This window comes from Hippopotamus amphibius, chromosome 7 (assembly GCF_030028045.1).
Source record: "Hippopotamus amphibius kiboko isolate mHipAmp2 chromosome 7, mHipAmp2.hap2, whole genome shotgun sequence".
In the NCBI taxonomy this organism is placed as follows: Eukaryota; Metazoa; Chordata; class Mammalia; order Artiodactyla; family Hippopotamidae; genus Hippopotamus; species Hippopotamus amphibius.
This window is the reverse complement of record NC_080192.1, coordinates 6,935,276-6,957,577: the sequence shown is the minus strand read 5'-3', so window position 1 is coordinate 6,957,577 and position 22,302 is coordinate 6,935,276. Positions and strand designations below refer to the sequence as shown.

At 52.3% G+C, this 22,302-nt stretch overlaps 2 protein-coding genes across 5 annotated transcripts; one reads left to right on the top strand and one right to left on the bottom strand.

The window, feature by feature from the left end:
* The first annotated feature begins 233 nt into the window (after positions 1 to 233).
* On the top strand, positions 234 to 10,290 carry LOC130856826 (uncharacterized). Of its 2 annotated transcripts, XM_057741720.1 has the most exons (9): positions 234 to 435; positions 2,265 to 2,303; positions 3,218 to 3,261; positions 4,161 to 4,237; positions 8,454 to 8,519; positions 8,673 to 8,711; positions 8,988 to 9,176; positions 9,509 to 9,551; positions 9,896 to 10,290. In XM_057741720.1, exons 2-9 carry the CDS (start codon positions 2,272 to 2,274, stop codon positions 10,015 to 10,017), a joined length of 612 nt encoding a protein of 203 aa, XP_057597703.1. In that variant the 5' UTR covers positions 234 to 435; positions 2,265 to 2,271; the 3' UTR covers positions 10,018 to 10,290. The 2 variants fall into 2 exon arrangements, with proteins under 2 accessions (XP_057597703.1, XP_057597704.1); XM_057741721.1 differs by lacking the exons at positions 234 to 435; positions 2,265 to 2,303; positions 3,218 to 3,261 and adding an exon at positions 5,296 to 5,450 and having other exon boundaries at positions 4,193 to 4,237.
* A 331-nt stretch (positions 10,291 to 10,621) lies between these two features.
* On the bottom strand, positions 10,622 to 18,595 carry LOC130856825 (cytochrome P450 2D14). 3 transcript variants are annotated; one of them, XM_057741719.1, is made up of 11 exons: positions 18,491 to 18,595; positions 16,029 to 16,171; positions 14,747 to 14,974; positions 13,870 to 14,041; positions 13,119 to 13,271; positions 12,865 to 13,025; positions 12,292 to 12,468; positions 11,986 to 12,127; positions 11,715 to 11,752; positions 10,975 to 11,116; positions 10,622 to 10,874 (listed from the first exon to the last, which is right to left on the bottom strand). In XM_057741719.1, the coding sequence occupies exons 3-11, from the start codon at positions 14,930 to 14,932 to the stop codon at positions 10,696 to 10,698; spliced, it is 1,350 nt and encodes a 449-aa protein (XP_057597702.1). In that variant the 5' UTR covers positions 14,933 to 14,974; positions 16,029 to 16,171; positions 18,491 to 18,595; the 3' UTR covers positions 10,622 to 10,695. The 3 variants fall into 3 exon arrangements, with proteins under 3 accessions (XP_057597702.1, XP_057597700.1, XP_057597701.1); XM_057741717.1 differs by having other exon boundaries at positions 11,565 to 11,752; positions 18,491 to 18,591; XM_057741718.1 differs by lacking the exon at positions 16,029 to 16,171 and having other exon boundaries at positions 11,565 to 11,752; positions 18,491 to 18,565.
* Positions 18,596 to 22,302: the final 3,707 nt, after the last annotated feature.

Below are 22,302 nucleotides of genomic sequence, written 5' to 3'. Positions count from 1 at the left end.
GCATTCTTCAGTTTTAACTACCATAGTTTTGTAATTATTATTTAGTTACATTTATAGTAATTTGGGGAAGGTATGAAAGGTATTGTCTTGAATCAGAAGATGTCTATTTGACGTCTTCAGGCTCCTCAAGGGCAGTCTCTGTGTCACCTGTTTACCTTTCTATCCCCTCAGCATTATTCCTGGACCAAAATGAAAGCTTAGCAGATACTGGTTGAATAAATGGATGAAACTAAGAAATGGTCAGGCTGTGTTCTTGTTTTTTATTTCAAAAACAAGATTAATGTGTTATGTGACAAGACTGAGTCTTACACACCTTTATGTCTTTGTGTCCCTACAGGACTTTGCACAGAGCTAGGCACCTTGTGGGTGCCCAAGCAGCATTGATGGCATTGAATGGAATCGAAGAGTTACCTACAAAGGTGCTGCCTCTGACTGGTAGGGATTTAAAGCCACCCTGAGGCAATGACAAGCTTCTGGCCAATGTTGGAGAGGTTGTCCTGTCATAAAGCCCCCTAAGACATGATGTCACACACAGACACTGCTCTCCTGTGAAGGGGAGGGGCTGTGCACTGGACTCCCAGACTTAGCTGAGCTCCAGCGCCCTTCTCAGGCTCAGTTCCAGAGCCTCAGGGAAGGTGAGTAGGCTGCCTGTACACTGATATGGTCAAAGGCTACCCTGCAGATCACTAACATTATCAAGCTTGGTAGATCTGGTAAGCAGTTTCAAAAGGCTGCCCTCAGTAAACCACCCAAGCAGGTGAAAGTTGTCTTTACAACTCCTAGCCTACCTTTTCTGCATCCCTTCCTACTTGACGTGTCCCTCTTTCCCCCTCTTCTTCTCTCACTCAGGACTCCTTTCTCTCCTCCAAACCTTCCCTCAGCAAAACCCTGATAACTTTGCTCACACCAAGTTATAAATGACTTAAAAGCTTACTGTTGAATATATTGCCAGCAATATTCTCAGAGAAGATGATTCAGTGTGAAGGAGCTGATATAGTGCCCTGCAGAGAGATGAAGTGAGCTGAGACCCAAAAAAGGCTCACTGGATTTGGTGACTAGAAGTGTATTGGTGACCTTGGTGAGAGAGGCTTCAGAGGTCAGTGGGGACAGAAACAGACTGAAGTGGGTTGTGGAGTGAGGGAGAGGTGGAGAGGAGTGAAGACATGTACTGTAGACAGCTCTCTCAAGGAGACTGGTGTGAAGGGTAGGGACAGTGAGGACGGTATCTGGAGAAGGGATATGGGTTCAAGGGAGAAGCCTTTTCTTTCTTAGTGGAAGAGAAGAGCGACATGTTTAAATACTGACAGGAAGAGGCCAGAAAAGGAAAGGCTGAATGTACAAGTGAGAGGGGGGACCCCCAAACACACAGGTTGTGAGAAGACCAGATGAATGGAGTACAAGAGGGGGCTGGCCCCAGTGAGGGGGTGCAGCCTCCTTCCCTGAAGAGGAGATGACCTGTGAGAAGCAGAGAATGGGGGAGTTTGGTGGCAGAAAGTCTAGGGAACTCCCATCTGCTAGTGCCTGTGTTCCCTGGTGAAAGTGAGGAAGGCAGAGGAGGGGCTGGAGTTTTAAAGAGAGATTCAGAAATGCTCCCTGCAGAGAATGGGGAACTCACTTGGGAAACAGAGAAGGCTCACCAGGTCACATTGAGGTCCACCTCACCCTGGAGACCTTGACTTTACTATGGTGTCAGTTTATATGCAATTCAATCTGGAAGTTGGAATTGCAGACTGAAAGGGTATTTTTGAGGAGGCTAGGAAATCTCCCCCAGTACTCCTAAGATTATTCCACAATAATCCTGCATAACACAAAAAATACTTTAAACTGTTGGTAATTTTTAATAATTTTCATTTACTATTATAATTAGCCACCTACACCTGGGGTCATTTTATACCAAATGTTCAATAGATCTATACCTTTTTCCTAATACTCTCCTAACCCCGCTTTCCCCATCCTGATTCCCTGGGACCTACTTTCCCAGCTCTGAGGACACTGAAACCAAAACCAGCTTTTGTTTGGGGCTCTGAAGTCTTGGGAGAAATTCCTGAGCCTTCTGCAAGCTCCTAGTGCTAGCCCTCTCCATCCTGAGTTTAGCCTCCAGCTATGACCAGCACAGCTCTCCCCTGGTTGAACACTGATGGTGGAGGTTCTGCCATTCCCCCAACTTCCTCTAGCCCATTGCAATCCCTATAAGCCACAGAGTAAAAGACCACCAGGACCTGGGCCTATGTAACGCATTGACTGTTGGCATCTTTTCTTCGTAGACTGAAAATGGTGTTTGGTCTGTGCTGCCAGAGAGAGAGGTAAAGTTTAGGTGGGCCCTGTTACCATGCCCTGAAAGACCAGGAAAGGGGATCCCTCACTTGGTCCCACAAGGAAGAGAAAATAGGGTTCTGTATTCCCTTTTCCCTGACTGTCTGCTGTCTGTTATAGTGTCTCTGGGACTCAGGGTCAGAGTAGAGGGCCTGGTACTGACAGGTGGGACATGCTTCTGTGTGTGTGTGTGTGTGTGTGTGTGTGTGTGTGTGTAGGCAGGGAGCCATCATCCTGGCAGTGCCAAGATGCTCTGTTTGAGGGAGCTCCCTGGTGGCCTGGTAGTTAGGATTTGGCACTTTCACCGCGGAGGCCCAGGTCCGATCCCTGGTTGGGGAACTATCCTGCATGCAGCGCAGCACAGCCAAAAACACAAATAAAAACAACAAAACTTTAAAAAGATGCTCTGTTTGTCCCAAGGGAGGGCTCCTAGAAGAGGAGGATGGACAGTGGGATGTTATTTCTAATCCAGGTTGTGGGACCTGTTAGTCCAGAGTAGGGAGGGCATGGGGAGGGCTGTGGGGGGAAGAGCTAATCCAGCACTTGAATGAACAACTATGAACATCCAGCCAAGGCTAAGCCCCTGTCTCTGGCTGGAGAGGCAGGATGGACCTGTGTAAACAAGTAAAGAAGGAAAGGAGGAGGGCGTGGCTCAGGGGGTCCTTGTGGGCTCCAGGCTCGGAGTCTGGCTTTCTAAGTAGGCGGAGGCGTAGCGCCATGCCAGCAAGTCAGCAGGGGCCCCAGGCTGAGCCCCATTACAGTTGATGGATTCCTTCATCCACAAGTATTGATTGGACGCGTGCTGGTGGAATAGGTCCCAGGGCTTGCACTGGGGAGGAAAACCAGAACCCACTGTTGAGGGCACAAGACCCCAGCCTCACACTCAGCTCTGCTTTCCTTCCAGGCTATACACGTTCCTGTATGTAGTACAGATCTTCATTCTCGCGGGTAAGGGCCTGGGTGCTGGGATGACTGGGGAGGACGGCAGGACCCAAGGAATGGGTTCTTGTCTCAGAGCTGCCCCAGTCTCCAGCTGCTCACCGGGATTCCCAGAGGCCCCTCCTGAGACTGTCATGTACCTGGCTCCCCAGGGCTGGTTACACCGCTAAGAGCCAAGACTGGCCTTCTCCCTTTCTTCCCTCTGACCTTCATGGTGAGGCTGGGATTTGATATCTCACTCTAAAACCCATGCATACCCCCCCTCCAAACCCACAAACAAACCAAAAAATGCATACAACCAAATAATGTCCTGCAGCAGTGATCTTCAAATTTTTGCTTGCATACCTTTTTTTAAAAATAAATTTATTTATTTATTTATTTATTTATTTATTTATTTATTTAATTGGCTGTGTTGGGCCTTCGTTGCTGCACACAGGCCTTCTCTAGTTGTGGCGAGTGGGGGTTACTCTTCATTGTGGTGCACAGGCTTCTCATTGCGGTGGCCTCTCCTGTTGCAGAGCACGGGCCCTAGGTGCCTGGGCTGCAGTAGTTGCGGCACATGGGCTCAATAGTTGTGGCTCATAGGCTCCAGAGCACAGGCTCAATAGCTGTGGCGCACGGGCTTAGTTGCTCCGCAGCATGTGGTATCTTCCCAGGGCAGGGATCGAACCTGTGTCCCCTGCATTGGCAGGCGGACTCTTACCCACTGCACCACCTAGGAAGTCCCGCTTGCACACCTTTGAAAAGCTGTCCCCTCACACATTGTAAGTTAATACCTAATATCTTTCATCACACATTAAAATAATTTAAAAGGATATAATTTCTGGGATATTGCAGATACTGACTTTTAAAAATAATTACATCATTCTTTTAAATGTTTTAACTGGTCTTTCTTCATCTACCTACAGGAGTGGTGTACTACTATTTTCAGGGGTCTGTGGGGAAAACAGCCCCTGACCACGAGATTGCTGGGGAGCCATCCCAGGTAGGGACCTCTGTCAGAGTCTAGAGGGACTGTCTCACTGTAGCACAAATGGAGGTCATACCCCTTGATCTCAAATGATCAACTAACTGTGTGTGTGTGTGTATGTGTGTGTGTGTGTGTGTGTGTGTGTGTGTGTGAGAATCTGTGGGCTTGGGATAAATTACCTGTGTTTTTAGCAAAGTGTCAAAAAGAGGCCCCACCCCTCATGGGCTGGCTGTATGGTCACCTCAGGGCTCCAGGGTGGTGACCTAGACAAACCTAAAGGCACAGATGAGCCCTGACGCATGTGAGTAGCCCTGGGATATGGTTATACACTCATATGTGAATGGGGTGGTGGTGAGCAGGACATCTGCCTGGGGTCACATACCCTCTGATGTCCAAGGTCCAGGAACCTATAGCAGAAGCCCTTTCTCCCAGCCCTCTGTCAGAAAAACACCAATGGATGCCCTCTAAGGGCCACATGCTGGATTAGGTGTTGACCATCTGTTGAAACCTTGCAGCAACCCAGCAGCTCCCACTTTACAGAGGAGGAAACTTAGGCTCCCAGAGGGACAGTGACTAGACCCAGGCTGCCCAAGGTGACAGGACAGAGCCACATACCTGGTCTCTGGAGGCCACCTGCTCTCCATCTAGTGCTATTGGGAAAAGAGGATTCTCATGGGGACAAGCGTATCTGTGACCCAGCAACATGAAGAAGTGTGTGCTACATATTTAGGGAGTGACTATTCAGAGATTGGAGAGCTCCTAAGAAGGCCCATGTGCCTTAGAGACACTGAGTCCTTTGTTGCTTCCTTTGGTTTTTTTTTTTATTATTAACCAGATTTTCATTTTAAAAAGTTTTATTGCCATCAAAGATATGCGTATACATAGTTTGATGAGTCAAAGTTTTAAGATTTGAAACAAAAAACTAGCTGCCTTTTGTCCCAACCCTCTTCACCCACAATTCCCACAACCCAGGGTGAGAATCTTTCCAGCTTCCAACTTTCTAGCTGAAGTCTTTGATTTTGCTTCCATGGTTCTAAATAGAAAGCTTAGCCTGCTTTGTATTGATTTTTCAGATTTAAACATTATCCAGTGAATTCCTACAATGAGAGATGGGGATTTAGCTCTTGTAACAGCTGCACATCCCCTGCCACCTCCAACAGACATTGTGCCTTCCTCTAGTCTTCCAGTACAGTTATCCCCTAGTTTTGGGCATTGTAAATGTTTTAATGTGAGTAATGACGTCTTCAATTGTTAAAAATGTTTAAGTATCATTTTTACTGTTTTGCTGACTTTTCCATCATTTCGGCTTTTAAGTTCCTCTCCGACAGTGGGCTCTTTGCTTTTTTTTCTTAAGAGTTATTTATTTATTTATGGTTGCATTGGGTCTTCATTGCTGTGCGCAGGCTTTCTCTAGTTGTGGCAAGTAGGGGCTACTCTTCGTTGCAGTGCACAGGCTCCTCATTGCGGTGACTTCTTTTGTTGCAGAGCACGGGCTCTAGGCGAGCAGGCTTCAGTAGTTGCAGCATGCAGGCTCAGTAGTTGTGGTACACAGGCTTAGTTGCTCCGGGGCATGTGGGATCTTCCCAGACCAGGGATCAAACCCATGTCCCCTGCATTGGCAGGCAGATTCTTAACCACTGTATCACCAGGAAGTTTCTCTTTTTATTCATTTAAAAAAATTAATGTATTATTTATACAGAGGGAAATCCATTTTTTTAGCCTACATTTCTGTGAGTTTTGCCAAATGTATACAATTGTGTAACTGCCACCACAACCAGGATACAGAAAAGTTTCATCATTTCAAAAAACTTCCCGATACACACTTGTAGTCAATCCTTCCCCACTCCCAGCCCCTGGCATCCAGTGAACAGCTTTTTGGTCCCATAGTTTTGCCTTTGCAAGATGGCCATATAAATTGAAACATCCAGGAACTTCGCTGGTGGTCCATAGTTAAAAATCTGCCTTCCAATGCAGAGGATGTGGGTTCAATCCCTGGTCGGGAGGAGCCCGCATGTGCAATGAAGATGCAATGCAGACAAAAAAAAAAACAAAAGGAAATATCTAGTATACAGTCTTTATTTATTTGACCATGCAGCAGGCTTCTGGGATCTTAATTCCCAGACAAGGGATTGAACCCAGGCCCCCCTGCAGTGGAAGCACAGAGTCCTAATCACTGGACAGCCAGGGAATTCCCCAGTATGTAGTCTTTTGAGTCTGGTTTCTTTCACTTAGCACAGTACATTGGAGGTCCACCCAGTTGTGTGTAGCAGTAGTTTGTTCCTTCTTATTGCTAAGTAGTTGTCAGTTGTAAGGATGTATCACAGTTTGTCCATTCACCAGGTAAGAAATATTTGGGTTGTTTCTAGTCTTTGGCAGTTACAGATAAAACCACTATAGATGTTCATGTACAAGCTGTGTGTGAACATAGGTTTCCCTTTACTTAGGTAAATACCTAGCACTGGGGTTGTGGGGTCATGTGGTAAGTGTATATTTAGTTTTGTAGGAAACTGTAAAATCTTTCCAAAGTGACTGGTACCCATTTTTACATTCTCACCATCAATGAGAGGCTCCATGTGTTCCAAATCATTTCCAGCATTTACCTTTTTTTCTAGTCATTTTAATAGGCTTGCATTGTAATTGTATTTATTTAAAAAAATTTTTTTTTAAATTTTTTAAAAAGGCATTCTCACTTTATTTATTTATTTAATTTGCTGTGTTGGGTCTTTTTTTTTTTTTGCTGTGCACGGGCTTTCTTTTTAGTTGCGGTGAGTGGGGGCTACTCTTCGTTGTGGTGCATGGGCTTCTCATTGCCGTGGCTTCTCTTGTTGCAGAGCACAGGCTCTAGGAGCGTGGGCTTCAGTAGTTGCAGCACGTGGGCTCAATAGTTGTGGCTCACGGGCTCTAAAGCGCAGGCTCAATAGTTGTGGTGCACGGGCTTAGTTGCTCCATGGCATGTGGGATCTTCCTGGAGCAGGGATCGAACCCATGTCCCCTGCATTGGCAGGTGGATTCTCAACCAATGCACCACCTAGGAAGCCCCTGTAATTGTATTTAGATTAATGTCAAGCGTTTACATTTTAGAACTAAATAGTATTCCTGAGTCATGTACTGTACTGTAATTACTCCTTGTGTATAATTTTGTTTTTTCCTCTTTTTTTAAAATTTAATTTTCTCTGTACTTATAATTAATTCATCCAAACTCTCTACCAAAAAAATTAATCTCTTTGCAATACACTTAGACAAACTAGGTGGTTTATCAATATGATCATCTCCCTGGAGACACAGCTCACAGAGCCCTCCATCCTCCTCTTTCCATCTGGACGGGACATGCTCCAGGCCTGCTGCTCAGCTGTCCTGGGATCTCCCTTCACTGTCATTCCGAGAAGTGCTTCACGTCTTTCATGTGTGGGAGCCCATGTTACTCTGTTTGGGGGGAGCACAACCTCCAGTTGCTTCCTAAGGGGTAGTCTTGAGAGATTACATTTCTGAGGTCTTAATTCATATTTAACTAAGTTTGGATAGGTACAGAATTCTAGGCCAGAAATAATTTTCCAACAGATTTTGAGGATCCTCATTTTCTTCTGGTTTCAAGGTTGGTGTTGAAGTCTGATGAAAGTTGAATTCCTAAAACAGATTTTTTTCTTCATATCTTTGGAAGTTGTTAGGTTCTTTTCATCCTCAGTGTTTTGAAATTTATTGATGACATACTCTGGGATGGCTCTGGCTTCATCCATTGTCCTGGACAACTGGTGATTCCTTCTCTTCTAGAAACTGATGTCTCTCATCTTTGGGAAAATATTGTGATGAAAAATGAACATATTTCTTTGGTAGCTCTCCCTGCCACCCAAGATTGTTGTCTCTGTTCCCTCTTTCAGAAGGATCTAAGATTTAGCTGTTGGAGCTCCTGATCTCTCCATTCTTTCCAGGAAATACTTTTTTTTACTCTATCTTCTACAGTTTGATTGGATTTTTAATTCCTAGTATCCTATCATATTTTTGTTTTTAAAGAATTGGAGGTTGTTGTTTGAACATTACTATTTTAGTGCCTATTCTTATTTTGTGAATGCAAGTTTATCTTTCTAAAGACACCAATCATTGTTTGAAGTTTTCCTTAAATCCTTGGTGTCTTTAGGTGTCTGCGAGCAGGCAGTGACAGTGGACTAGTACATAGCTGAGCCCTTCATATGTCAGCTCAGCCTTCCCTCTCTCTCTCTTTCTCCCCATCATGCAGCCCATAGGGGAGACTGTAAGGCCAGTGTGGGGACTGATAGACAAGTGCTACCCTGTGACCATTCAGGTGGGTAAGGGCTGGGGACTCCTCTTCCCCTGGGGTGGGGTGGCTGTCCTAGGCACCCTTGGGAAGGCACACATAGTTAAGAGGATGGGCCAGGCGGGGAAGGACTCCCCGACACTCCTAGCTGAACGCCACGTCCCCTGTTTCCCTCTGTAGAGACGCAGAGTCTGGAGCGGGAAGAAACAAGACTCTGAGGTAAGTGAGGCCTGCTCTGGAAGGGCCCGGGGCTGGGGCTGTCTCCTGTCAGAGCTCCATGAGACTCACGGATGCCCCAGCTCATGGCCGGGGGTCCCAGGGATAGGCAAGGCCCCCCTAGGAAACTTACAACCCTACACAGCTTGAGCTGAGATGGGAGGGGCTTCCCTGGAAAACAGAGAACTACACACACTCCAAGTGTGGAGCACAGAGGGAAGGGTTAGGGGATCAGAGGGTCTTTCTGCCCACATTCTGACCTCCTGTCCCTCCCTGCAGGCCATGACTCCCAAGGCAACAGGAGAACTGAATGATGCTGCCCCCCCGGAGGGGGCAGATACCTTGTTTGGGGATGAGGGGGACATGAGGTCCCCAGAGGAGGAAGCAGGCAACGCCATTCCTTCGCCCATTCCTGCTGGGAAGGAGGTGTCTGAGGAGGAGGAGGTGGCAGGGACCCCAGGCTGGGAGGTAAGGAAGCCTGGCGCCTCAATGGGAACATCCCAGCATGGGTCCTACTGAGAAGCCCCAGGGCACTGCAGGGGGGAGCAGAGAGGCCCTGGGGAAGGGAAGGAGGGCAATGGGTGGAGCAGAGGCCTCCCCAAGATGACTGAGCCACCCTGCCATCCCGGTGGAGCCACAGCTCTGTGAGGAGCTGAGAGGAGCAGGCAGGGTCTGAGCCGAGAGTGGATCTGAATCCTGGCCTCCCCTGACTTCCCGACAAGTCAAGTGAGGCCTAGTTCCCCATCTGTACAATGTAGACCCTGTCTCATCCCACCACCGTGCCCCTTCTTCCTTCCCAGGAAAACAAAAAGGTCCGAAAGGAGATTGCTGTCTATACTTCTGGTAAGACAGCTGACCCCACCCTGCTGTGGCAGGACTTCCCTCCTCCCGAATCTCAGTGACCCTGCAGAGGTCACTGAGAGCTGAGCTCCTCCCTGCCCCTCCTGCCCCAGGGAGGGGAGGGAGGACACCCAGGCAGCCAGATGCCTGGTCTTTCCTGAATGAGCCCCTGCCTCCTGCTTCCTTCTTGGGTTGGCAGGACTTGAGGCCACTCCCCGTGGGCGGGAGGAATGCCTAGCCTTTTACCACTGCTGACCTGCTGCCCTGGCACCAGAGCCTCCCCTGGCCCTGGGGAAAGGTTCCTCCCAGCACGGGACACACGGGGCACGTCTGTTTGTGCTTTTCAGAGGCTTCTGAGGTGGACATCACGGAGGAAAGTTCTGGGGGCTGGGTCCCGCAGCTCCTGAGGAGGTTCTGGATGGGCTGGGTCCCAGGCCGTGACACCCCCAAGACTCAGAGCCACGAATGACAAAGTATCCAATAAATCCATAGCTGCTGTTTCTGCAGGCCCCGCTGCCTCCTTTCAGGGGCCTCAAGTTTCCCCAAACTCAGCGTAGTTTCGTCCACGCTCCTGGTCCCAAGAAGCTGCAGGAACATCACCTCCTGCCCCTGAGCCCACAGCAGTGGATTCGCTAGAGACTGAAGGGGGCCCTGGCTGGTCTTCCACTCAGTGCCCAGAGACACACCAAGTTCCCTGAATGCTAAGAGCCGGGGAGCTCACTGTCATGAAAGCAAAAGTGGCCTGGCAGCGGTGGAGACACAAGGGGGGTGGAGGGGGGGGGCTTCTGCCCAGAGTGTCTGTGGTCCCGAGCTGTGAACCTCCATGTACCAGGGAGTCTGCCTAAGACTCAGGTAAGCGGACAGTCATGAAAAGCCCTTGGGTGGTACCTGTGTGCTCAGTCCAGAACAAACTGGGGGTGGGGGGTGGGGGTGGGGTGGGCACAGGAGGAGGATGGCAGTCCCTGCCCTTGGCTGGGCTCCAGGCTAATAAGGGGAGTCCTTATTAGCATTAGGAAGGCTAGGCATTCCTCCCGCCAAGGGAGGTCAGGGGCCCTGGCTGGACTCAAGCCAGGTTGGAGCCACCAGACTGGTTTATTGTACATCAGGGCTATTGCTGAGGGGCGCGTTGGGGGCTTGGTGCCCGCCTCTAGCGGGGCACAGCACAGAGTTGGTAGGGGGGTGGGGTCACCAGGAAGGCAAAAGCACCACAGTCGCTGGGGCGGGGCTGCCCAGCGGGCACAGAGAAGCTGAAGTGCTGCAGAAGGCTGGTGAAGAAGAGGAAGAGCTCCATGCGGGCGAGGGGCTCCCCGAGGCATGAGCGGCGGCCTGTAGGTGGGTATGGGGGCTCTGTGAGTCTGGGGGCCTGGGCTCCACTCCTCCAAGACTCCCCCAGGACGGGGAAGCAAACTGGGAACCCCACAGGTACCTGCTGAGAAGGGTATGAAGGCCTCCTGCTTGACGAAGCGGCCCTGGGCGTCCAGGAAGTGCTCCGGGTGGAAGCGGAAGGGCTTCTTCCAGACGGTCTCATCCTTCAGCACTGATGACAGGTTGGTGATGAGCGTCGTCCCCTGGCAGGAAGTGTCTGGCATGGGTGGGGTCTGGACTGGGGGGTGCCCAGACCCCTGCCACCAAACACACATGGGCCCACATTCTCTGCCTTGTGCACATCCGGACTCTTCAAGTAACCCTCAGCCCAAGAAGCTTCTCGGCACCCTCCCTGTCTCCATGGCAGGGGAAGTGACTTGCCTCCCACCTGTCCCTCAGGGAGCGGGCTCCTCCAGCCCTCTGTGACGCGTTTTAGGTGTCTTCCCTACCCGACTGGGGGCTCTGAATGGACAGGGCCAGCCCTGCCTCTGCTCTTATCCCCACACCCACTCAGGCGGGGACATTCAGTGCCTGTGCAAACGAGGACTGGGTGGCTTGGATTCCAGTCCTGGCCCCACCTGGCAGTGGCCACACGGCGGCTACCAGGTGGCAGGTGGTGCTGAGCTGCGGCGAGAGGAGCCGCAGGCCTACCTTCGGGATGAGGAAGCCCTGCACTTCGATGTCACAGGATGTCATGTGGGGCACACCCAGGGGGATGATGTCCCCAAAGCGCTGCACCTCATGGACCACGGCCATGGTGAAGGGCATGAGGGCCTGATCCCCCAACTCTGGGCGCCTCACCTGCCCTATCACCTCATCGATTTCCTGTTGGACACGTCCTGGAAAAACAAGCATCCTCACAGTGGTCAGACCCAAGGGCTGGGTTCCGACCTCCTCCTGACCCCTGTGCAAGGCTGTGCCCACTCGGAGGAGGAGGTCACGGTGACCTCTGAGCTGGGGCCCAGCCTCTGCACAGAGCTGCTGGAGGCCAAACCAATCCAGCTCAGGGGCCTCAGGCGGTCCCCCTCCTCCCTCACCCACCCCCAACCCCCCGCCCCCGGACTAGGCTTACGCTGCACGTCTGGGTGCAGGATCATAAGGAGGAGGGCCCAAGCCAGCGTGGTCGAGGTGGTGACCATCCCGGCAGAGAACAAGTCAGCCACCACCAGGCGCAGGTTCTCATCATTGAAGCTGCTCTCGGGGTTCCCCTTGGCCTGGGCCGTGCAGACAAGAGAAGCTCAGGGACAGAGGGAGGAAGCCCCCACCTGGCCTCCTACTCTGCTCCTGTCAGCCCAGGTGCCACTGGGTGAGACACAGGCCTGCGCTTGCCTCATGGGGCCTCAACCCTCAGCCCACATCCCTGTCCCTGCCACCTTACCTCCTCCACCTTGTCCAGGAAGGCATCAGTCAGGTGTCGGGGTGGCTGGGCCTGGTCCCGGGTCATCCTGTTCTCGGCGATCAGCTCATCAATCAGGGCAGTGAAGGCCCTCTGCCCCGGGAAGGCCTTGGCAGCCAGCCCTGGGATACGCAGGAGCACCGGGACTGCTTCCAGCACCTGTGCGGGTCATAGGTGTGGGGCTCAGGCCGTCACCTTGGCCGGTCAGGTCCTAGCCGCCTCCAGGATGTCCCGACCACTGACCAGGGGCCTCCCTAAGTTCCGGCCTTGCCCCCCTCTCTCGGCCCTGGGCCCAGTAAGATAAACCTCATATCTACATCTCATGGGTGCCCATGCCTTCCAGTGAAGGAGCCCCCCCCCCCCCCCACCAAGCCACCAGGCCCTCTCCCAGTCTCTCCCATCTGTGTTGTCTGTCATTTCTCCACCTCAAGGCCTTGTCTCTTGCAGTTGCCTCTCCCGGAATGCCCTTTCCTCCTCTGGCCCTCTACATAAATCCTCCTCCAGGGAGGCCCGTTGCAGGGCGGAGGCCTCCCCCATGGAGCTGCCTTCCTGCACCTGGCGCATGAAGCCATACTCCTCCTTCAGGCTATCCTCCAATGCGTCCAAGAGCTTAAGGATGAGAAGGTCGTCGTATTCGAAGCGGCGCCCGAAGGTCAGGGAGGCGATCACGTTGCTCACCGCTTTATTCAGGAGGGCGCTGGGGCTAAACGGGCGTCCTGGGAGGGAAGGATGCGTGTCAGGCCGTCGCCTCCATCACCTCTTCCCCAGCCTCTCCAAACCTGTTCCTTGTCCTCAGGCCCAGCACTCACCGGCCTGGTCGGCGAAGGCGGCACAGAGGCACGAGGCCTCCTCGGTCACCCACTGCTCCAGTGACTTCTTGCCCAGGCCAAAGTTGCGCAGGGTGGACACGGAGAAGCGCCGCTGCTCGCGCCAGGCGCTCCCATAGCGCGCCAGGATCACACCTGGGGGCGGGGCGAGCACGCGGGCGTGGCTCGGGTTGGCCCCGCCCCGCCCTGCGCTCCCCTCACACAGACCCGCCACCCCTTTGGGGGCAGATCTCGCCGCCCTGATCCGCCCACACTAACCTCACCCTCCCCTTGCCAACAAATCCCGCCCACTTTCACCCCCTTCCAGCTGGGGACCGGTCCCACTCCCTGCCGGCCCGCATTGCTCGCCTACTCTCCCCTGCGACGGGCGGGTCTGGCCTCCAGTTTCTACAGTGCTCACCGGGACCCCCTTTCCCATTCTGGGAAGGTCCTGGCCCTCCCCCGCCTCGCCCACTCTGACTTTGTCCTCCTTCCTGCCCATCCTGACGTCCCCTTCGTGCTCGCAACGGCCCTGGGCCGCGCTCTCTTAGTAAGGCCCCGCTCTCTGCCTCGCCCACACTCTTCCTCCCCAACCCCTTGGCACAGGCTCCTCTCTCCGCCTGCTTCCCCTTCAAATTCACTGGCTCTTCCCTGCACCGAAAGCCCACCACCCTGCCTCCACTTGGCCCTGCAAGTATCGGGTCACTGCTGGCCCAGTCCCCGCCGGGACGCGGTCTGCCCCTCCAACACGTGCCTTCAGAGCGCGGCCCGTAACCCAGGTGCTCATAGACGGTCCAAGGCGGGCGGTCGGAGGTGTCCTGGCTGCGGTACACCAGTGCCTCCTGCACAGCCGCCAGCCCGTTGAGGACAACCACGGGCGTCCAGACCTGCTGCAGGCTGAACACGTCCCCGAAGCGGCGCTGCAGCTGCAGGCGAAAGGTCGAGGGCGTTTGGTAAGCCCAGGCCCCACCAGGCTGCAGGTCCAGGCTCATGGCATTAGCCTTGGGGTTCCCTGGGCCCCTGTCAGCAGCAAGGCTGTGCAAGGATTTAATCCAGTCTTGTGAGCCTGGCCGTTACCTCCGCTATGGTCGAGGACCTCAAGTTGGAGCAGACCACCCACCTATGACTGTGCAAAGGTCACCAAAATTCTCAGTGGACCAAGGTAGCATCCCATTTTACAGGTGAAGAAACTGAGGTTCATAGAGGGGAGCAGTGAGGCCCAAGGTCTCACAGTGGCAAAAGATTTGAACCAGATCACTGGACCTCTTTCAACCTCAACTTCCTGATTTAAACAGACCCCTCTCCCCCATTCTCAAGACCTTTCCTCCAGATGTAGTCATAAGGGACTCAGGCTCACATAACTTAACAGCTGGCCAACTGAATCCACAGCCTGTCGCCAAGTTGCACTCCCCCACCCCCCGGGGCTTCGCCATCTCTGACCTCTGCTTGGAAAATCCAAACTGTTTTCTGGCCCTGAACAAATGCCCTCCCTCAGGAAGCCTCTCAAATCTGCCTCCTCCTCTTGGCCCAGTTCCTTTTCCAGCCTGTGGCTTCACCCACCACCCAGTGTCGGCTGCTAGGTGGGGTCCCTAGGACCTCCGCTGCCCACTTCCCACCCCCACCTTCCTTACCTGCCTAAAGCTGAGAAGCGTGTCCTGGAAGTTCACCTGCAGCAGGTTACCCAGCCCAGGCAGTGGCATGGGGCCTGGCGGGTAGCGTGCAGCCCAGCGTGCGCGCCGGTGCATCAGGTCCACCAAGAGCAGGAAGAGGACCACGGCCACGGCCAGGGGCCCCAATGCATCCGCCGTCAGCAGCATGGCTGCCTCAGTAAGCGCTGGGCTCCTCACCACACCAGGCACCTAAGACCAAGCCAGGCAGGGCCCTCTCACTACACCTCCAGGGCTCAACCAGTGTGGGTCCTCTTTACAAAAGGAGCTGAGACTGGCCTTTGCTCTCAGCCCTGAGCCGACTTGCCAGCGAGACCGGGCTGCCAGATGGTGCGGGGAAGGGTCAGGGAAAGTCAGGTGCTCGGGTGGCCACTGTGCCTCCTGCCCTCTCCACGTGCTTACAGATGGGAGGCGGATGACACAAGAAGGCCTCCTCTCTGCCCAGCCTGACTCCCAGCTCTGTAAGATTCTGAGGAAGAATCAGGGGTGTTCTCACTGGATGCTGCCACCCACCCGTCACTTTGGGCTCAACTCTCATGTGGTCACAGCCTCACGCCCAGAACGTGTCCGTGTCCTCCCGTGTGTCACCTGCCTCCTCCTGAGTGGCCTTCACCTCCCAAGTGTGTTAGTGGCACTTGCCCAGGGCTGGAGGCAGGTGCTCATGAGGAGAGGGACTGCTGTGGGGGATAGAGCACTTGGTGTCCCCTCACTTCACACTAGTGCACTCAACACACACAATCTCTCACTCACAAACCACACTTACATTCACATACCAATTACTCACATGTTTGCATATTTACACGCCCACAAAGCCACACACATTAACACATATGTACCACTTACACGCCCAGAGACCAGCAACAAGTGCTCTGGTTCTCAGTGGTTGCCTGGACCTGACCCACCTGCCGCTACCTGGAGGCTGCTCACAGTGATGCCGGGGGCCTCCACCTGGCTGGCTGCTGGCTCAGCTTCCTTGGGTTCTGCCTGAGTTCTGCCTGGTTCTGGTTGTGGCAAGTTTGAATTGGGGAGGGGTGGGGTGCTGGGTTGGGGGATGAGGAGGAAGTAGCATAGTTATCAGAGCTCCCTACTCACCCTGACCAGCCAGTCCGATGGCCCAGGGCCCCTTTCCTAAGCTGGGTAAAATTGGTCCTTTGGACCTTCTTGCTCTCGTGGACACCCAGGTGATGAACCTCCTTCGTGCCATGCACATTTCCCGACTTGGAGAAATGTCAGGTGTACACCTTACCTTGTTGCCTGGGATGCCAGTAAGCTCAGAGTACTAGGGTGGCTTAGCATAGGCTGTGACTGTCCTCACTGTCCTCAGAGGAGCCGGCCGGCTTCCTCCTCTTTGATTTGCCCTTCAACGTCAGCTCTTCAAACTCTAGAAGACTAGGGGGTGGAAACCAGACGGGGATATAATTTCTTTCACCCTCGCAGGCCTGCTGAGGGCCACAAGGAATGGATTCTGGAGCCTCTCCCTTCGCCGGCCTCCTCCCTCTCCACGGATCCAGCCCATACCTTCCAACCCTGACTCTCTGGTCCCCTTCAGTAGTTCCAGTCCTCAAACAAAGGTGCAAACCTTGGTACTACCCTGCACCAGTGTGTGCCACCTCCAGGCTGGAATCATGGCGACCAGGCCCTGCCTCTTGCTCAGCCTCTTGTCCCCGCCAAGCAGCGGGGTGATCACATCACACCAGGCAGGGCTGCTGCCTGCTGGCCTCAGAACCCTCCCAATAAAAGGGGTGAGGCTTGAGGCTGAGTTTTTAAATCCCTGAAGCTGATGGACCAAACCCATTCAATTGTAAAGGCATAGGGTCTCAGAGGGCAGGGAAGGGGTATTTCCTGGGTAGGGGTCAAGCCCCCCCACCCATCCCAGGCATATGTGAGGCAACCTCTCTTCTGAAAACAGCTGGAGTATTCCAGGGTCCTGCACGTGCTCTCCCTTCGCTTAGGGACTGCCTGGAGGAGCCATTCCCCGCTCCTGTTCCCTCCGTCCTGCCTCACTGCCCAGCAGTGAGAGGACCAGGTTCTTCCCAGGGTGCTTGTGGTCTCCAGGTATTGGCTTTCAACATTTGCAGTCCCTGCTTGGTTTCTGAAAGCTGCTGCTCCCCTTCCAATTTCCCACATCCCCACTCTCCTGCCAGGCCCAGGGCCAGAGGCTGTAGCTGGTTGGGGCCCCACTGGGCCTTCCTCAGTTTATCCGGCCTTTCCTGCATCTTGCCTTGCCCAAGGCTTGGATTCTCTCCCACCCTGTCCAGATGTACCCTGTGCTGGGTGCTGGGCTGGGCACTGGCAGCACGATGGGAAGACGATGGTGGGGCCCTGCTTCAAGGTGCTCACGACCAAGGGGAGGAGTGGGAGCCTGAGAGCTGACACACAAGGCCAGCAGTGCAGGGCCTGCTTTGAGGGCTGTGGGCACATTGCCCCCGGCTGGAGCAGAGTTTGGTTTGTGGTGGACTTTGGCTGGCCTGGCACTGCAAGCCAAGGTGACCTGGCAGCCAGACTAAAGCACCACTGCAACGCAGCAGGATGGGGGCAGCTCCAGGCTGGGGATTTGCAATTCTGCCAGAGCACTGGATTGTGGGGAACTGGGGTTCTTGGGCCTCAAGGAGGCAGGGAGACCAGGTTTGAGGCCACGCAAAAGACCAAGAGGGTAAGATCCATGGGCAGCCTGGGGACTTCTCAGATGCAGCCTGTGGTCTCTCATCGGGGATCAGTTGAACGTTCCTGTCCCAGTTGGCAGCAACTTTCCACCCCCGACAGCCAGGGAATCAGGTGGTATGAGGGGGGCTGGCAGGATGGTCCATCACAGGTTTTTCACCGTGGCCCTTGATAAATTGCCTCGATCTACACTTTGGTTTGGATGTGTCATGCCCTCCCAAACAGTCACTCCAATGGACACATGAAGGGCAGTGACAGACATGCCTGTAATTCAGGCAGTGCCCTAGGGATACTGGGTGCCTATTGTCCAGGACAGGGAGGCCTTACAGGAAACCTGCAATCATGGGGTCAACGGCCTTTTTTAGTCATTGTGCAATCCTAGCCTGTTTACCTGGCAGTCACATGCCAGGCACTGCTGTTCACTCCCCATCCTCCCCACACCCTGTAAGGCAGGTGGCTTTATGGTCCCCAAGGCACTGGAGTCTAGGGGATCACACCAGGGGGTCAGAGTCACAGAGCACCATTGGGGTCTATCTCAGAACTCAAGCTCTACACTGGACATCAACTTCTACGAGAGCCAGCATTCAAGTTACTGAAATTTACTATTGTAGAAACATACTCAGCCTGCCCTTGCTGGCTTCCGCCCTGGGGAAGCTGCTGGTGCTGGAGGGATGCGCCCCCCTCCTCTCCCCTCCCCGCCCCGCCCCCCCTCTCCGTGTCGCGGGGCAGGTCCAACTGGACCGAGACCTGAGTCTGAGTCAGGGTGAAGTCAGCAAGATGGCGGAGCAGAGGGCGCCCGGCCCCGGAGCCCCCAAGTACGGAGCCGCAGCCCTGCGAGCCGTACGCGATGCGGCGCAGCGCCCTTGGAGAGAGCTCTAGAAAGCAGGTAGGGAGCTGCAGCGCTGGGAAAGCTGGCGGCACTTTGCTGCCCGCCCCCGCCCTGCCCTTCCCCACCGCCTGGCGGCGCCCGCGGCGACAACCCCTCAATTCCCGCTTCTCCCGGGGGACGGGAGCGGAAGCCGGTACCCGACTCGCGGTACCGCCCACCTGGCCCGCAGGGATCCCGGTGGAGGTCCAGCGGGGCGGCCGCGTCGGTAGGTCCTCCTGTCGACGCCGACGCCGACGCCAGGGGCGGGGCGGGGCGGGGCGGCGCGGGGCCGGCCCCTCCCATAGTTTTCTGGGAATAGGGCTTGGCTGGACCGGATGAAAAAGTTCCGGAGCTGGGCCGCACAGCGCTGTGAGCGCGCCTCACACTAGGAGCAGTACACGTCCCGGTTAGGGTGGTAATTTTGTTGTGTTTTCAAACCACGGCTTGAAAATCACTTTTTAAAAATACATCACCACGGCACACCTATGAGAAGGGTCAGGATCCAGAACAGTGAGACCACCACGTGCTGACAGCGAGGTGGGGCAGCAGGAAGTCTCTTTCCTCGCGGGTGAGAATGCAACATGGTGCAGCCACTTTGGAAGACAGTGTGGCCACTCCTTACCCAAAAAACAACCTGTACACTGATGTTTAGAGCAGGTTTATTCATAATTGCCAAAGCTTGGAACAACCGAGATTTCTCAGTAGGTGAGTGGATAAACTGTGGTACATTCAGGCAATAGACTGTTTTTCAGCACTAAAAAGGAAATGAACAAGGGATTAATCTCCAAAATATATAAACAGTTCATCCAGCTCAATATCAAAAAACCAGACAACCCAATCAAAAAATGGGCGGAAGACCTAAACAGGCATTTCTCCAAAGAAGACATAGGGATGGCCAAGAGGCACCTGAAAAGCTGCTCAACATCACTAATTATTAGAGAAATGCAAATCAAAACGACAATGAAGTATCACCTCACACCGGTTAGAATGGGCATCATCAAAAATCTACAAACAGTAAATGCTGGAGAGTGTGTGGAGAAAAGGAAACGCTCTTGCACTGCTGGTGGGAATGTAAATTGATACAGCCACTATGGAGAACAGTATGGAGGTTTCTTGCAAAACTAAAAATAGTTACCATATGACCCAGCCATTCCACTGCTGGGCATATACCCAGAGAACACCGTAATTCAAAAAAGACACATGCACCCCAATGTTCACTGCAGCACTCTTTACAATAGCCAGGACATGGAAGCAACCTAAATGTCCATCAACAGATGAATGGATAAAAAAGATGTGGTACATATGTACAATGCAATATTACTCAGCTGTAAAAAGCAGTGAAACTGGGACATTTGTAGAGACATGGATGGACCTAGAGACTGTCATACAGAGCGAAGTGAGTCAGAAAGAGAAAAATATTATATATTAACACATATATGTGGACTATAGAAAAATGGTACAGATCAACTGGTTTGCAAGGCAGAAATAGAGACACAGATGTAAAGAACAAATGGACGCCAAGTGGGGAAAGCGGGAAGGGTTGGGAGGGGGATGAACTGGGAGATTGGGATACCAAATTGTACACTCTAAATATATGCAGTTTATTGTAAAAAAAAAAATGCATTTCATAAATGTGTATAAAAGGATGTAAAATCAATGAAAGATGGAATAAACTTCTCAAAGCCTGAAAATTAAAAAAAAAAAAGGAAATGAGCTATCACGGCGTGAAAAGCTGTGGAGGAACCTTAAATGCCTCTTACCAAGTGGAAGAAACCAATCTGAAAAGGCTACATACCATGGAACTCCAACTATATGACATTCTGGAAGAGGCAAAAACTATGCAGACAGTGGTTGCCAGGGGTAAGGGGAGGGAGGGATGAAGAGGGGGAGCCCAGAAAATATTTAGGGCAGTGAAACTACTCTGTATGGTACTGTAATGGTGGATACATGTCATCATACGTTTGTCCAAACCCACAGAACATACAGCACCAAGAGTGACCCCTAACGTAAACTATGGGCTCTGGGTGACAATGATGTGTCGATGTACGTTCACCAGTCATGAACTTAATGAAAAAGCACCGCTCCGGTGGGGAACGTAGATTCTGGGGGAGGTTGTGCATGTGTGCGGGGGCAGAGGATACATGGGAAATCGCCCTAGCTTCTGCTCAGCACCGCTACGAACCTGAAACTACTCTAAACCTTCAGATCCATATCTTTCAAGTTCTGTGGCTTAGTCCTCAACACCTGAAATCTGTCAAGTTTCATTTGAACTGTGTGAATGCCAAGTCCAGACCAGAGGGGAAGCCGAGGAGCTCAAAAAGCCGTCATTTCCATGCAGGTTCCACGGCCCACACGGCACACCCAGCCACACCTCCATCCTGGCAGAGCAAAATGAGAAATGGACCACACTGCTTGATGTAGCTATTATAACAAAATTCATCTGCCATTTCTGCAGCCTCAAATTGATGAGCCCACAAGAACTCATTTATGCATGATCGCTTATTTCTACCTCACCACATTCCTTCCAGTATTTGCCCTCGAAAATAAAGTCCCTTAACATTGCATTATTTTTAATAATCTTTAAAATTAATACTGATTGGAAACACGTCCTCGTATCAACTTAAGTAATCTGGCCATCCCCACACGTGGCCCCTTCCACCCTCCAGGCTGAGCGCAGAGAGGAGTCCTTAGTTTGTTTCATTCCAGGTTCTGCTGCAAGGGCCGCTGGGCCTGCGGGAGGCCAGGTCGGCTGGACCGGTGAGATGGTGACCGCCTCTGCAGCAGAACCAGAGCCACCCTGGGGACTGGGATGGGAGGAGGAAGAGACGCATTTGCTTGAAACAAAAAATGAAACAAGGTTAAAATGAAGTTTATTATTTTTTTGATTTTTTTCTTTTGTTTTTTAAATAAAACTGTTTGTGAAACAGCTATTTTATCCCCAAGGCAGAGTGACCCCTGAAAGATGCACTAACCCCTTCTTAAGGCCTTAACAAGATTTTTTTTTGTACTTTTTTCTTCTTTTTTTAAAACTCAGATATTTAAAAATTATACAATTTACAAAACAAAACAAAACAATACAACATAATCATGTAGCATGAGGCTGCTCAACCAACAGGCCCCCTTTTCCTTTATAAAAATGAAAGCAAAAGAAAAAAGGGAGGAGTGGGGGTTCCTGGTCAGCTTACCCCACACGATCACACCTGACAGACACTGTCCCTCCCTGTGTCCACTCATACAGCTTAGGTTTCCATTCCGTCCGTCCTGGGGGTCAGGGCACTGGTGCCTGGAACGTGCCCAGAGGCGACCATCCCTTGACCCTGCGGCTGAGCCACTTAGTGGGACCCTCGGGGCTCTCACTGGCCACAGTGACCCAGGACACAGCTGTGACCTTGGGGCATCTGCCGGTTTCACCCCCCAAATAGATAAAAATTTAAAAAATAATAAATAAATAGTGTTTCTGGAAATGAAAAAATTTATTTTTGTGTTTAAACATCATTCTCCCACTCTTGAAAACATGGACCATCCCCACTACCCCCCCACCCCCCCCACCCCACCCCCCGCTCGACCTTCCCACTTTGAGACAAGTTACTGACAAAAGAATGGTTTGGTGTGGTTTGTTTGCTCTTCCGACCCTGGGTCTAGTCTCTGGATTGTGTAAGCTGGGCTAAGGATCTAAGCCACCCCTGTCCTTGTGAGATGAGAGTTTGTTCAGTTCAATTTCACATTTAAATTTCACTGTTACTGGAACAAATTTGGAGTTCTTTAACTAGATAATTTTAAAATAGAATCAAAAGGGATAGCGCACCTTTCATTTAAACAAAGTCTTTCCAGACTAAAAATAGATTTATATATATATATTTTTATCCCTCCCTTTTAATTCCCCCCACCCTTTCCCATCATCCCCCCTTCCCCCCTCCCCCCACATTGTCACTATGGAGATTGTGTCCATGGAAACAGCCATTCCAACTTCTTGGGTCTTTCTTTCCTGTGG